General features: G+C 36.4%; 1 protein-coding gene across 1 annotated transcript in view; it reads right to left on the minus strand.

The window, feature by feature from the left end:
* The window catches only part of TRAM1 (translocation associated membrane protein 1), a 34,068-nt gene that overhangs the window by 5,005 nt on the left and 14,054 nt on the right, over positions 1-15,009 (minus strand). Inside the window, 5 exon segments of the mRNA NM_001003267.1 lie at positions 3,645-3,805; positions 4,147-4,290; positions 6,139-6,243; positions 6,350-6,420; positions 14,051-14,135. Coding sequence (NP_001003267.1) covers positions 3,645-3,805; positions 4,147-4,290; positions 6,139-6,243; positions 6,350-6,420; positions 14,051-14,135 — 566 coding nt within the window.

Here is a 15,009-nt window from a genome sequence, read left to right on the forward strand (position 1 = left end):
CTAGAAAATGCCCACGTAGTTGTAAATTAAACAATGCATTAATACATGATGTATGGGTCAAAGAAGAAATCAAATTGGAATTGTAATATCCTGAACTGAATGATAATGAAAAAGACATACCAGAATTTGTGAAATTCAATTAAAGCACTGCTGAAAGGGAAAGTTTGTCTTTAATTGCAAGTAATTCATGAGATGGGCAGAAAATCAATGATGTAAAGATCCATCTCAAGACAGTAAACCACAAATAACAAAACAGCAAATCAAGACCAAAAAAAGGGAAATAGGAACAGAAATCAATGATATGACTAAGAAAATCAATGAAAAAAAGCCCATAAATGTTAGTTCTTGGCTGATGGCAAAGAGAGACAGAAGGGCATAAATTACCAACACATGAAATAAAGTATCACTGTTCTACACAAATTAGTAAGAGGGCAGTATGAATAATTTTACCAATACACTTGCGAAGTTAGAGGAAATGGACAAATTCCTTGAAAAACACATTTCAGAAGAGACACAATAAAGAATAAAAATCTGAATAATCTTATCTATTAAAGAATGTAAATCTATAGGTAAATATCCTACCCTAGAGAAGATTCTAAGTAGCTTCACTGGTAGATTCTTCTAAACATTTAGGTAAGAAATAATGCTGACATCACACAAAGGATAAAACTGCTCAATACTTTTTATAAAGTCACCATAACCCTGATACCAAGATCTGATGAGAATACAGCAAAAACAAAAACAGGCTAAATGGAGGCCGAGTTTTTATATGAACACAAGTGTAAAAATTACAACAAAATACTGAAAACACCAATCTACTAAAAATGATGTATTATCATCAGCAACTTGAATTTATGCCAGAAATGCAAGACTGGTTTTACATTTGAAAATAAATGTATTACAAAAAAATACACATCAATATCCATTATGAATACAGATATAAAAATGCTCAATAAAATACTAGCAAACCAAATCAAACAACATCTAAAGAGAATTATATACCATGACCAAATGGGATTTATCCCAGGAATACATTGTTGGCTTAATGTTCAAAAATCAACTAATAGTAATACATGATATCAATAATATGTAGGACAAGAACTATTTGATGATCTCAGGAGATGCAGAAAGTGCAAGTGACAAAATCTAATATCCTCTCATGATAAAAACACTAACAAACTAGAAATAGAAGGGAACTTCCTTAAGCTGATAAAGGCACTCACGAAAACCCACAGGTAACATCATTAATGGTAAAAGGATGCTTTCCTAATATCAGGGGAAGATGAGGATGTTTGGGCTTACCACTTCTACTTAACATTGTTTTGGAGACTCTAGCTAAGGCAATTTGTCAAGAATATGAAATAAAAATCATCCAGATTAAACAGGAGGAAGTAAAACTATTTCTATCTGCAGATGACATGAAAATGCAAAGGAATCCACTAAAAAAAACCCAGTACTAAATAATAAAAATAAAAAGTTCAGCAATGTTGCAGGACAAAAGATCAATATGGAAAAATCAATTGTGTTTCTATATATTGGCAATAAACAATACAAAAATGAAATTAAGAAAGATAATTCTATTTAGAATATCGTCAAAAAAAGAATACTTAGGAATAAAAAGAAGTACAAGACTTATACACTGATAACTATAAAATGTAACTAAAAGAAATGAAAAGGAGAATCCAAATAAATGGAAGGACATTTATGATTCTTGACAGATTCAAAGTAATCCATATGAAAAGCCCAGCTGGCTTTTGGAGAAATTGACAAGCTGATCCTAAAATTCATGCGGAAGTGCAAGGGACCCAGAATAACCAAAGCATGAAGAAACCTAACAAAATGGAGGACTCACACTTCCTGATTTCAATACCAACTAGAAAGCAACAGTAATCAAGACCATGTGGTACTGGCATAAGAATAGGCATACAGATTAACAGAATAGAACTGAGAGTCCAAAAATAAATTCCTACTTTTTGATCAACTGATTCCTCTCCCCATTGAAAACAAGTTATTTATTCGCTCTGTAAGTAGCTGATCAACTTATTTTCAATGAGAATATCAGGGTAACTCAATAGAGAAAGGTTAGTCTTTTCAACAAATGCTGCAGGGGACAACTGGATATCATATGCAAAAACAATGAATATAAAATGGTGCAGCCACTTTGGTATCAGTTTAGCAGCTCCCCAGCAAATGTTAAATATACAGTTACCATTTGACCTAGCCATACCATACTGTTCCTAGGTATATACTCAAGAGAGCAAAAACAGGTGTTCAAACAAAAACCTGTACATAAATGTTTACAGCAGCATTATTCATATTAGCTAAAGAGTGGGAACCCAAATACCCATCAACTAATAAGTGGATAAAGATAATCTGGTATATTTACACAATGGAAAAAGTATTTGGATATAAACAGGAATAAACTATTGGTATTTACTACAACGTGAATAAAACTTAAGTACATGCTAAGTGAAAGAAACCAGTCACAAAGGATCACAATATATGTATGTCATGTCCAGAAAAGGCCAATCCACAGAGACAGAAAATAAATAAACTGAAACATGTACTTTAAACGGTGAACTTTATGGTATGGTATGTGATTTAGATCCCAACAAAGTGGTTATTATCACTGAAAGTAGTTAATCTAGGCAAATGCAAATATATGCCATATTCATAGGCTAAAGTGCTCAATTCTCCTTGAAATGATCTACAGATTCGATGTAATTCCAATCTAAAATCCCAGCATGATTTTTTGGGGGATGGGGGGAAGGTGGAAATTGACCAAGATGTACTAAAATTTATATGAAATGAGCAAAGGCCCAAGAACTGCTGAGACAAGCTTGAGTAGGATAAGGCTAGAGGACATAAACTATCAAATATGAAGACTTTTAAGGAGCAAATCAGAGTTGATATATTTTTTAAAACTGGAACTTCTGTTTTACAATTTCAAGTATAACACCAACTACAAGTTGAAAAAATTACTGCGATGTCAAAGTATTTTCAATTAAAAGCAAGACAGAAAAGAGGTTAGATGCAGGTTCAGAAATGAAGGATCAAGCAATCAAGTTACAGAAAAAGCTGCTCTACTTGGGACTAAAGGCAGATGGGAAGGGGCTAAAAAGAGGTTTTGTTTTTTAAATATGAGTAAGATGCTTGAAAGCACAAACTACTTCTTGCTAGGTTAGTTATTCACTACTAAAATGGCCAATATATATTGGTCTAATGGAAAGCTTAGGAGAAAGAATTTTGGGGACAGCTTTTGGGGAATAACTGACTCCAGGGAATCAACCATCTGTCAAATGGGATAAGTTTGTGTTGCCTCTGATTTTGCTAAAAACAGAGTAACATTTTCTTTATAAGATTTTAGGGGTAGCTGGGTGGCTCAGCCGGTTAAGCTTCTGACTCTTGGTTTCAGCTCAGGTCATGATCTCAGGGTTCGGAGACTGAATCCTTGCTGGGCTCTGCACTCAGCACAGAGTCTGCTTGTCCCTCTCCCTCTGCTCCTCCCCCTGCTCATTGCTCTAATAAAAATTTTTTAATTTTTAAATTTTGATTATTTTAAATTAAGTTTAGAATAAGGCCCCATAACATTTTTTAAAAAATGTTTTCTATTTCAGCTTTTCCGCTGCTTACTGAATACAAACCTGTTCCTTTTCTAGAAGACCTGCCTTTAGTTACTGTTGGTTTCTTCTTCACAACTGGTGCCTGAAAAGTAGAATGTTCCCTCCACCTCCGAAGCTGAAAATTAATGAACTTCCACATCATGAATGCTTGGGTAATGCAAATGGATGCCAGGACAGCAATTCTGAGAATAAATAGGTTAAAAAACAAAAAAAAAATTAGAGTATATTAGAGCAATGCCATTGAATGGGTATTCTATCTCGCATTGATAGTATTAACTTGGTGCTAAATTCCCACTGGTGATACGATTACATTAATAAACAATGATTTCATTAATGGTTAATTTCTAAATTCAAAGAGATCCTTTAGTATTTCATCTGAGACATATGCTACTGCAGCAGGTTTGAAATCCAATGACAGTGTTCCCCCCATATTTGTTTATTTTTTAAAGTTGATTTACATCATAAATGGATAATATATATTATATAGGAGTAAAAAGTGAGAAAAATGTTAAATTGACTGTACCTTACAGCTAACACATTGAAGTTCCCAGCACTGAAATCCAGTTTCTGATTCTCTGCTCTTGCAAGGCCAAAGCCAACAGTGAGTACTGAAAGAATTAAAGTCAGAAGTCTTCCCAAAACAAACAGAACTGCCCACAGAGAAAACCTGGAAGAAAAATGTCCCAAATCAAATTGATTAAATTGTAATGATATGAAAAGATTCTAACAGGATCAGATTCCTAATAAGTAAATGCGTATTAAAACATTTCTTATTGTACTGCAAAAAAGATCCTGAAGTATAATGTTTGGGATATGCTATATATCACATTCTTGGAGATACATAACATAGCTTATATAAGATTTTAGAATATCAAGTAAAGAAATAATTGATTTTTTGTTTAGCTGATCGGTTTTATTTTTATTCTATTATTTTTTTAAAGATTTTATTTATTTATTTGACAGTGAGAGAGCGTGCATGTGCACAAGCAATTGGGAATGGCAGGGAGAGAGAGAAGTGGGCTCCCCACTGGGATCATGACCTGAGTGAAGACAGATGGTTAACCAACTGAGTCACCCAGGCATCCCCAATCTCCTTTTTAAAATATAACTATTGGGGTGCCTGGGTGGCTAAGTGATTGAGCATCTGCCTCTGGCTCATCTTTTTTTTTTTTTTTTAAGATTTTATTTATTTATTCATGAGAGACAGAGAGAGAGAGAAGCAGGCTCCATGCAGGGAGCCCGATGTGGGACTCGATGGGGACTCCAGGATCACGCCCTGGGCAGGTGCTAAACCTCTGAGCCACCCAGGGATCCCCAATAAATAAATAAAAACCTAAACCCCCCCCCCCAAAAACCATCATTAATGATCCTCAAAGCTACTGGTATATAGAACAATTTTGAAAAATGCTGGCCAAAACAAAAGCTGTCATGTGAACAGGACACCCAATTCCTACTTAATACACCTTGTTTTACCTTTTTTCTTTCTTTCTTTTTTTACAAGTCATACGGCTCCAATTCTGTTGTTGTTGTCTTTTTAAAATATTTTTATTTATTTATTCAGGAGAGACACAGAGAAAGAGGCAGAGACATAGGCAGAGAGAGAAGCAGGCTCCATCTGGGAAGCCTGATGTGGGACTCGATCCTGGGACTCCAGGATCACGCCCGGGCCAAGAAGGCGGTGCTGAACTGCTGATAGGCGTCCCCCAATTCTGTTTTCAGTCCAGTTTTCCCACAGAAATATTTTAGCATCTTTTGGACTATATAATCTATTATATTATTTTGTTTTTTTCTTTCCCTATTCTTCTAGTCACTTCCCTATTACTTTTCCTCCAAAATAAAAACAGGCATTAAACAAAAGGACAATTATAATAGAACAGTAAACCCAAAAAAAACTTTAAAAGTACATGTTCCAATGTAACATATCTCTACCTAAGATGAGACTCCAATTTAGAGATTAAAATACCCACCTGAATTGTGAAGTTGTTTCACATTAAATTAAAGCTACTACTGGGTACCTAGGTGGCTCAGCGGTTGAGCATCTGCCTTTGGCTCAGGTTGTGATCCTGGGGTCCTGGGATTAAGTCCTGCATCAGACTCCCTGCAGGGAGCCTACTTCTCCCTCTGCCTATGTCTCTGCCTCTCTCTGTGTGTCTCTAATGAATAGATAAAATCTTTTTTTAAAAAAAATAAAGCTACTACTAAAAGGGACACCTGTGTGGCTCAGCTGAGCATCTTCCTTTGGCTCAAGTCATGATCTCATAGTCCTGGGATCGAATCCCACATCAGGCTCCATGCTCATCAGGGGGTCGGTTTCTCCCTTTCCCTCTGCCCTTCCCCTCTGCTCATGTTCTCTCTCTCAAATAAATACAATCTTAAAAAAAAAAATTAAAGCTACTGCTAACAGCTCACAGAATGATATAATTGCCCCCAGCATAGACCTTGGCAATAGCACAGTCCTTGGCAACACAGACACTGATTTTAATTATACAACAAAGAGAATGGCTAAACAACTTACCCTTTCTGATACTTTTCATCACTAAAATAAAACAGGCGGGAAATATGGAAGAGAAATTCAACAAAATAATGTAGCACCAGAAGAACAAGTCCTAGATGATTCAAGCTGTTAAAGGAACATATTTAAAATGTAAAGGTTAATTATCAATTAACATAGACTGACACAATATCTACCCAGTCCATTTATACATCTAAGCAAAAGCCCAACTCACTTTAAAAGATAAGCCCCGGCAATGTGAAAGAGGTAAAGACCAATGTAGACAAGCTGACGAGGAATATCTTCCTGTAAATAGAGAGATGCATTATAGATTAAAACAGGCTGAAACACTTCCATGTACAGCACATTGTACTGTTTCATGAAAATTTTATTACCGATTTCACACACACATATATACATTAGATTATGATGTAAAACCTTATTTTTCATCTTGAGTTACAGTCACAAATGTTTGTAAAAACTGAGTGTTAAACTCAATAAACTTGTTCATTTATGAAATGCATATACATCTCATTTCTGCTCTGGTTTTTGCTGTGTTCCATGTATATAAGGGACATAGTTATAGTAGCCTGACATATATAGTATAAGGCTATATTAAGCCTGGTTAGTACTATTCGTGTACTACAGCTGCTAATTCCAATTTTTAAACAGAGGGTTGATATCAAGTGGACTGAAATGCGTTCCTTTGGAACGCCACTAAACTCATCTCTGGAATCTAGTACAGCTGAGTACAGGTCTCTATTGGCCCTCTACTACTTCTACTTTTCTATAGAGTTACTTCTCCAAATCTTCAGAGAAAGAGTAGAGATTTTATAATTATAGTTTTGAAATTGAAAATTATTCTCAGGATGCCCGGATGGCTCAGTGATTGGGGGGCTGCCTCGGGCTCAGGTGGTGATCCCAGGATCTGGGATCGAGCCCCGCATCAGGCTCCTGTGAAGAGCCTACTTCTCCCTCTACCTGTGTCTCTGCCGCTCTCTCTTTCTGTTATCTCTCATGAATAAATAAAGCTTTAAAAAAAAATAAAAGAAAATTCTTCTCTAGTAAGAATGGTACAAAGATCAAGTATTAGAAAGGTAAAACATAAAACAGTTGAATAGTACTATATATGGTACTGTTTTGGGACTCTCAGGGGAAAAAAACCTAAGATATGATACCAGTTTATAGCTGTCTTCCAATTGGGAGAGAAAGGATCTTTGAAAATTAGCTGTCTTAAGATTCTCTCCACATAATTTTCAAACTTCCAATGAAATATTTCTCCTTACAAAATGAGAGGGCACCTGGATGGTTCAGTTGGTTAAGAGGCTGCCTTCATCTCAGGTCATGATCTTGGGGTCCTGGGATCAAGCCCTGCATTGGGCGGTCTGCTTCTCCCTCTTCCAATGCCCCTCCCCCCAGCTCATGTGCTCTCTCTTTCAAATAAATATCTTAAAAAAAAAAAAAAAAAGGAGAGAGGGAGAACAGAGTGAAGACTAACATGCTGAAGTTCAACCATACGGGAACCTTTTTCTGTTCTTGCCATCATTTCAGAACAGGTCATCTACAATGTTATAAATGTAATTTCATATGCTATGAATACACGTGTCACTATATACACATGATATACAGGTTTCCCAAAGTGTGGTGTTTATATCATTCATAATGTACAACATGATTTTAGTCCACAACAAAATACTTTTAACTATAATTTTAAATAAAGTATCTTAAATTAAAGTAGCATGTAAATGAATGTTATAGGAAATACTACCATATTCCTTCAGATGTGTTAATCTATGTTCCACACTTCTGAGGAAAAAAGAGACTAAGGGACTCTTGATACTTATAACAAAAGCTTCATAGTTTCTTAATTGCTGACTCAACACTAAACTCATTTTATTACATAAAAACTTGTTTAAGTCAATGTAGCCAATTTGCTGGAATAACTGCTGGAAAAACTTTTACAGAATATAACTTCCTGGGGGGGATTAAAAAATTAATTTTAAAGGAAAAAAAACAAATTTTAAAAATACATCATTTAGTAGAGAACCTAAGCTGCCTATTTCTTCCCTTTCTGACAAATCTAAAAACACTATTATAAATTACAATCTACATTTCTGAAAACTATTCTGCTTCTCTTGTATCTTTTTGTTCTTAAATCTCAATCTAATTAGGGAAAGTGATGTTGAAGTTTCTTTTTTAACTTCAGGTTCAACTCTGCATTTTAGCCTTGCTCTTGTTGACAATCAACTGAGTCAGTAATGAAGAGTAAAATAACATCACCAACTTTTTTTTTTTTTAAGATTTTATTTATTCATGAGAGACAGAGACAGAGAGAGAAAGAGAGAGAGAGAGAGGCAGAGGCACAAACAGAGGGAGAAGCAGGCTCCATGCAGGGAGCCTGATGTGGGACTCGATCCTGGGACTCCAGGATCATGCCCTGAGTGAGACGCTCAACCGCTGAGCCACCCAGGCGTCCCTCATCGCCAGCTTCTATTTTCATAACCATCAAATACCTAGAAATGGCTTTTTAAAATATTTTATTTATTCCAGAAGAGAGAGTGTGCATGCGAGTGAGGGGAAGAAAAGAGGGAGGAGAGAATCTCAAGCAGACTCTGCACTGAGCACATAGCCTGATGAGGGGCTTGATCCCTGAACCCTGAGATCCAAAACCAAGAGTGGGACACTTAACTGAGTTAAGCCACCCAGGTGACCTGCAGTTCATTAATCTTTAAACAAATAAATAAGCAAAACCTCATTTCTGGTTCCTGATAGAAAATGTTTATTTATACAATAAAATTGTAGGATGATGTGTGAAAATGTCTTGAGAAACCAAAAACAGCTTTCTCCCAGCCTCTTTTTTATTTACCTAGACACTAGATTTAAAAAGAATGACCACTGCTCTTGAATGGCATGCTGACTCCGGAACTGGGATCTGATATGGTCAGTGAATTCAGATAGCCAAGTTTCACCCAGCTGCCTCTGTTTCTCATTCCCAAGGGAAATGTGTAACTGGAGACCATGGTGCTAGGGAAGTTGTTGTTGGCCTCTGACACATAAGCATCTTGCCTGTGCGGGTGTAACCCCACGAGGATTAGAGAATGTCATGAGTCTGGTTTAGAACAGGGGTGCCATTACAGCCATTTCCTAAATGAAATTTAGATAAAATTTCTCATTTAAAAAATTATGCTATATTATCCCCATTACCTCTGTAATCTTAAAAGAATATGGGAACGCCTTTAATGTAGAGTGTGTTCTCCAGTTCACAATAAGCTCCATCACTCCCTGTAGTACTATATTCCTCCCTGTCATTCATTTATTTTTACTTTTTCTTGAGTGAGGCTTTGAGTGTACAAACATTGCTTTAGAGACATTGGTTGATTTGTATATAACTGAAGGGAATATTATTTAGAAAGATATTTCTTAATACTTTGTACTTTGGAAAGCTTTAGAAACTACTTCAAAAGCTTGCTTGGGGCATCTGAGTGGTTTCAGTCAGTTAAGCATCCGACTCTTGGTTTCGGCTCAGGTCATAATCTCAGTGTCAGGATATCGACCCCACATAGGGCTCTGCATGCTGCTTGTCCCTCTTTACCACCCCTCCATGCTCTCTCTCTCTCAAAAATAAATAAAAAATAAAGATTAACAAACTTCTTGTATACTTGAATGGAAAAAATACATAATAAAAATGTGTTATTAGAAAGGCTTTATCAAATTTTAGGGGCACCTGGGTGGCTAAATCAGTTAAGCAGCAGATTCTTGGTTTTGGCTGAGGTTATGATCTCAAGTTTGTGAGATCAAGCCCCACATCAGGCTCCACACTTAGCAGTGAGTCTGCTTGCTCCTCTCCCTCAACCTGCTCATGCATATACCCTCAGATAAATAAATAAAATCTTAAAAAAAAAAAAGAATATAAAACTTTGATGAAATACTTGACACAGAAAGAGCATAAGCAGGGGGAGCAGCAGGCAGAGGGAGAGGGAAGTGGAGGGAGAGGGAGAAGCAGGCTCCCCACTGAGCAAGGAGCCCAATGCGGGGTTCCATCCCAGGACCCTCGGATCCTGATGTGAGCCAAAAGCAGACACTTGGGACCCCTGGGTGGTGCAGCGGTTTGGCGCCTGCCTTTGGCCCAGGGCGCGATCCTGGAGACCCGGGATCGAATCCCACGTCGGGCTCCCGGTGCATGGAGCCTGCTTCTCCCTCTGCCTGTGTCTCTGCCTCTCTCTCTCTCTGTGTGACTATCATAAATAAATAAAAATTAAAAAAAAAAAAAAAAAAAAAAGCAGACACTTAACTGACTGAGCCACCCAGGCTCCCTTCAAAGTCTTAGATTCTTAATGATGTTTAAATAATTAATATAAGAATGAAATCATGGAATGATGATTTAAAATTCTGTCATTTTCATAGAAAATCTAGTAAATATAGTACATTAAATCAAAATAAGTTCTAAAATGATAAATAACTCCAAGTGACATTTTCAGTTGTTATTCCAACATCTTTTTATTAAAAAGGTGAGTCATATACTTTAGTAAACTTCTATTCTTATAAGAAAATGCGTTTCTTAATTACACTGTACTAAAAAAACTGGACTTTAAATGGAGTATCACAAATATGCCCAAATATATGGCAAAGATTTTCCCCTAAACCACAGATGGAGCCATCTCAAATTTAAATCTTTTTAAAAACTCTTACATAATAGGGATCCATATCGATTATTCTGAATAAGAAATACATGTTTGGGTAAGATACACAGCCTTAAAAACCTCAATCAATGTGATTTCTAAGTCCTTATAGAGGGTCTACAGAGTAATCAGTAGAGGGAAGGTGATATACTTGGAAAAATGGAGTTAGAGGATTCAAAAATGGCTCTAGAGATGAATGACAGATATGAACAACAAAGTTGCATGTGGAAAGTATGAATATAACTTTCATGAAGTAGGAAGAAGAAAAACCATTATTTCTAATTTTAAAAACTTCAGATGATATGCAATTATATGCATGTATAATTAAACTAAGAAAATTGAATATCAGAATTAAGTGTTTGGCTATTTCATTGAGACTTCCTCGAAACCCCATATATGCAAGTTGGCTAAGAAATTACATTGTGAATCTTCTTATTGGCAAAATGGAGTAATGTTTATATTGAGGCATACATTTGTATGTATTTAGAATATTCTCCTTCAAAGAAACTGGTTTGTGACTAACACACCTCTTGAACTGCTACTAACAATAGTGTTCCTTTCTTTCTTCATTTTTCTGTAGAATCAGTTCAAAACAATCACTGTACTAGTTTCTTCCAGTAAAGAGTTCCTCCAAAAATAATTTTCATAGAGTAAATTTTAAGAAACTGTTTAACACATATGCAGCTGTTACTTTCAAATTATGTTAATTACTTGAAACAGTTACTTTCGACTGTCATATGTAGGTGTTAAAAATAGTTTCAGTTAAGTTCTAAGTTATGCAAATTATTCCATAAAAATTAGATTGCATTTCTGGAGAAATGCCATCTGGCAGGAATTGATAAGGAAAGAACTTTGAAAACTAAAATGAACAATTACTTTGAGATGTCCTTCTTTATTTACATGGTCAATGAATAAGACAGAGACATAAAGATTAATAATGAGCCCAGAGGTACTGTCTAGGCTTATACAAGTATGTACATGAAGAAAAGCTTTAAATATCTGAGTTATGGCACATTAAGAAACTATGATGTTCTCAGTAATACTGCCCAACAGAACTTTCTGTTTTTTTTTTTTTTTAATTGTAATTACTTTAAATGAGGCTAGTGGCTTCTGTTTTGGACAGTGCAGCTGTAGGACAATGGTGGTTCACATTAGCTGCTTACTGAATATGGAAGGGCTTCTGGAGACTGTGAACCTAAGAATCTTTTTTTTTTTTTTTTTTAAAGATTTTATTTATTTATTCATGATAGTCACACAGAGAGAGAGAGAGAGAGAGGCAGAGACATAGGCAGAGGGAGAAGCAGGCTCCATGCAGGGAGCCCGATGTGGGATTCGATCCCGGGTCTCCAGGATCGCGCCCTGGGCCAAAGGCAGACGCCAAACCGCTGCGCCACCCAGGGATCCCTGAACCTAAGAATCTTAACACAGTTCTAAGCCAAAGGTTTTATGGATCTTCATCATAATCCTTATAATCACCTTAACTAGAAAAACATTCCACTTGAAAAAGAAATCAACATAAAAAGAACTTTCAAACCATAGTACATGAACTCTAATTTGGTGCTGTCTTCTGATCATAGCAGATAACATAAAGATGACAGACACATAGGACACAAAAAACACAGACACAAAGCAGCAATAAATTAGGTACCTATACTCACGGAGTAACTATTTACAATACATATAGAAATAGGTGGGAATTTGCAGAAGGCAGAGATGAACTCGTCACATTATACTTCTATCCTGAGAAGCTTCTCAAAGTAAGGGAGCTTTAAATGTGGAAAAATGTAAATTTATATCTAATAAATAGAGAGTATAAAGAATACTCATGTAGCCATAACCAGCTTCAATAGTTGTTAACTCAGGACCAAAGTTGTTTTATCTGTATTCCTGTATGGGGATTTTAGATATAATCTTTCTTCGAAAAACGGAGTAAGAGTGCTTGATTAATTTAAAGGTATTCCCAGAAAAAGAACTGATGTGCTGGGATCATAAAGTTAGAGAATATCAGTGTGAATGAAGCCCACGGAGAGAAGAGAGGGAAAAGGGAGCATGGAGGAGGTGGTACAAACCAGAGAAACCCACACAGAGCACAGGTGAGCTGCTGTATTTTAGTTTAAAGCAACAGGGAGGGCAGCCCGAGTGGCTCAGCGGTTTAGCGCCACCTTGGGCCCAGGGCATGATCCTGGAGACCCGGGATAGAGTCCCATGGCAGGCGGGATCCCTGCATGGAGCCTGCTTCTCCCTCTGCCTGTGTCTCTGCTTCTCTCTCTGTGTGTCTCTCATGAATAAATAATACTTAAAAAATAAAATAAAACAACAGGGAGGTGGTACAGGTTTGAGAGAGGAAAGAGTTAAATAAAGGAACTAAAGTTTACTTGGCAATTACCCAAATTCTGACTTTAGAAAAACTACTGCAGGTAAAGTAGAAAGGAGGATATTGCACTGCTCCGGTAGTTACCTGTTCAAATAAAACAAAAAACGCTTTTCTCACATGCTAAAAAAGAATGTTCCACTCATTTTAGGAAAGGCTTCGCTACTGAGTATTTAACTATGGCTCACTTCACTTAATACTGAATTTTTTACTGGGCCTGAACACACAGAATTGTTAGTTGCAGAATAATTTATCCTTTTGTCTCATTTGTGAAACTCCTAAGAATATCAAGAATATAAAACTAGTATTTCAATAAAATAAAAACTAGGGGATCCCTGGGTGGCGCAGCGTTTGGTGCCTGCCTTTGGCCCAGGGCGCGATCCTGGAGACCCGGGATCGAATCCCACATCAGGCTCCCGGTGCATGGAGCCTGCTTCTCCCTCTGCCTGTGTCTCTGCCTCTCTCTCGCTCTCTCTCTGTGTGACTATCATAAATAAATAAACAAAAATTTAAAAAAAGATTATACTAAAAAAAAAATAATATAAAAACTAGTATTACATTTCAAAATTTGTTTAAATTTTATTTTCATTTTTTAAAAATTTTATTTTCAATTACCACTAATACAATTTTAAGATAAGCAATTAACATGTCAAATGTAAAATATTCCAGTCTAAGTTAAAATATGACAAAGGGTTTTTTTCAAGAAATATGTGAGGAATATATTTAGTTTTTTGGAAAGAGGGCAAGTGGGAGAGTAATGAGGGAAGAGTTGAGGTGGGAAGGAAAGAAGGTTAGAGATGTGAGGAAATGGTTAGTTTTAGGGACTTTTCAAAAAAATGGAAAAAAAATGACAAGACAACTTTTAAAATGACAAATCCCAGCTTACTTTTTTGGTTTTCTGGAAGTAGAGTTCAGGAAAAGCATGGAACCAGTAAGCCAACTGGGCTATGTAGAAAAACTTCATTTGAAATCTGCACAAGAAAGCAAAAAAATATGGTTTTAAAGCATAGTATTTTTAAAGTATAAAGTAAAAACAAGCACTGGAAATCAGGATGTACTGAGTAGCCACCTTCGTGTTATCATTTCAGGTCTCCGTGCAGTACTCTGTGCACCTTTCACGGCTCCCCAGCAGCCACTTCCCTGCATCCCTAAGAATATTCTCACCACCAGTTGATTCCTCTGGATTAAACAGCAGATGCAAAGATATTATCTGCAGAACGCTGATGACTTGCATGCTGGCTGGGAGCAACCAGACCACCTTGTTTACTAGTAAATTAATACTGATTAGTATGTCATGTTAGCTACTGAAAACGTAAGAACATGACTTTGGGGGAGTCACCTCACAGACTTTTAAGGTTTCATCAAAAGGAAACAAAAAGAGGGACACAAAAGTGAAGGTGCATAGATGAACGATCACCTGAAATTAGTATAATCCCAACTGCAAACTCCCCCCTACCCCTGGCTTTTTCTTAGGGAAATATGGTAACTCTACTTGGGTAAAATCAATAGTCTTTTGACATTATACCCCTCCAGTCCTCCCATTTTCTCTTTGTTCTACCTTCACCCTCTTCTCCAGACTTCTAGAATAGAAAACACAAAGCCAAACAAATAAATTTTTTGGAGGAGAGGGGCAATAGTCCCATATAAATATGATGTTTATAACCCTACTGCATAAAAGCTCATTTTTAAAAGTCAGAATGACTCAGCATGGCTATTACTGCTGGACTTAAAACAAAGGTATGCATGGTCATGTTATTCCCTTCATATCTTTTTTCCAATTCTCACATAGCAATGCATTTACTGAATGCTGTCTAGGTGATAAACACCTACATACAGCCTGGCACA

This window comes from Canis lupus, chromosome 29 (assembly GCF_011100685.1).
Source record: "Canis lupus familiaris isolate Mischka breed German Shepherd chromosome 29, alternate assembly UU_Cfam_GSD_1.0, whole genome shotgun sequence".
NCBI classification, from domain to species: domain Eukaryota; kingdom Metazoa; phylum Chordata; class Mammalia; order Carnivora; family Canidae; genus Canis; species Canis lupus.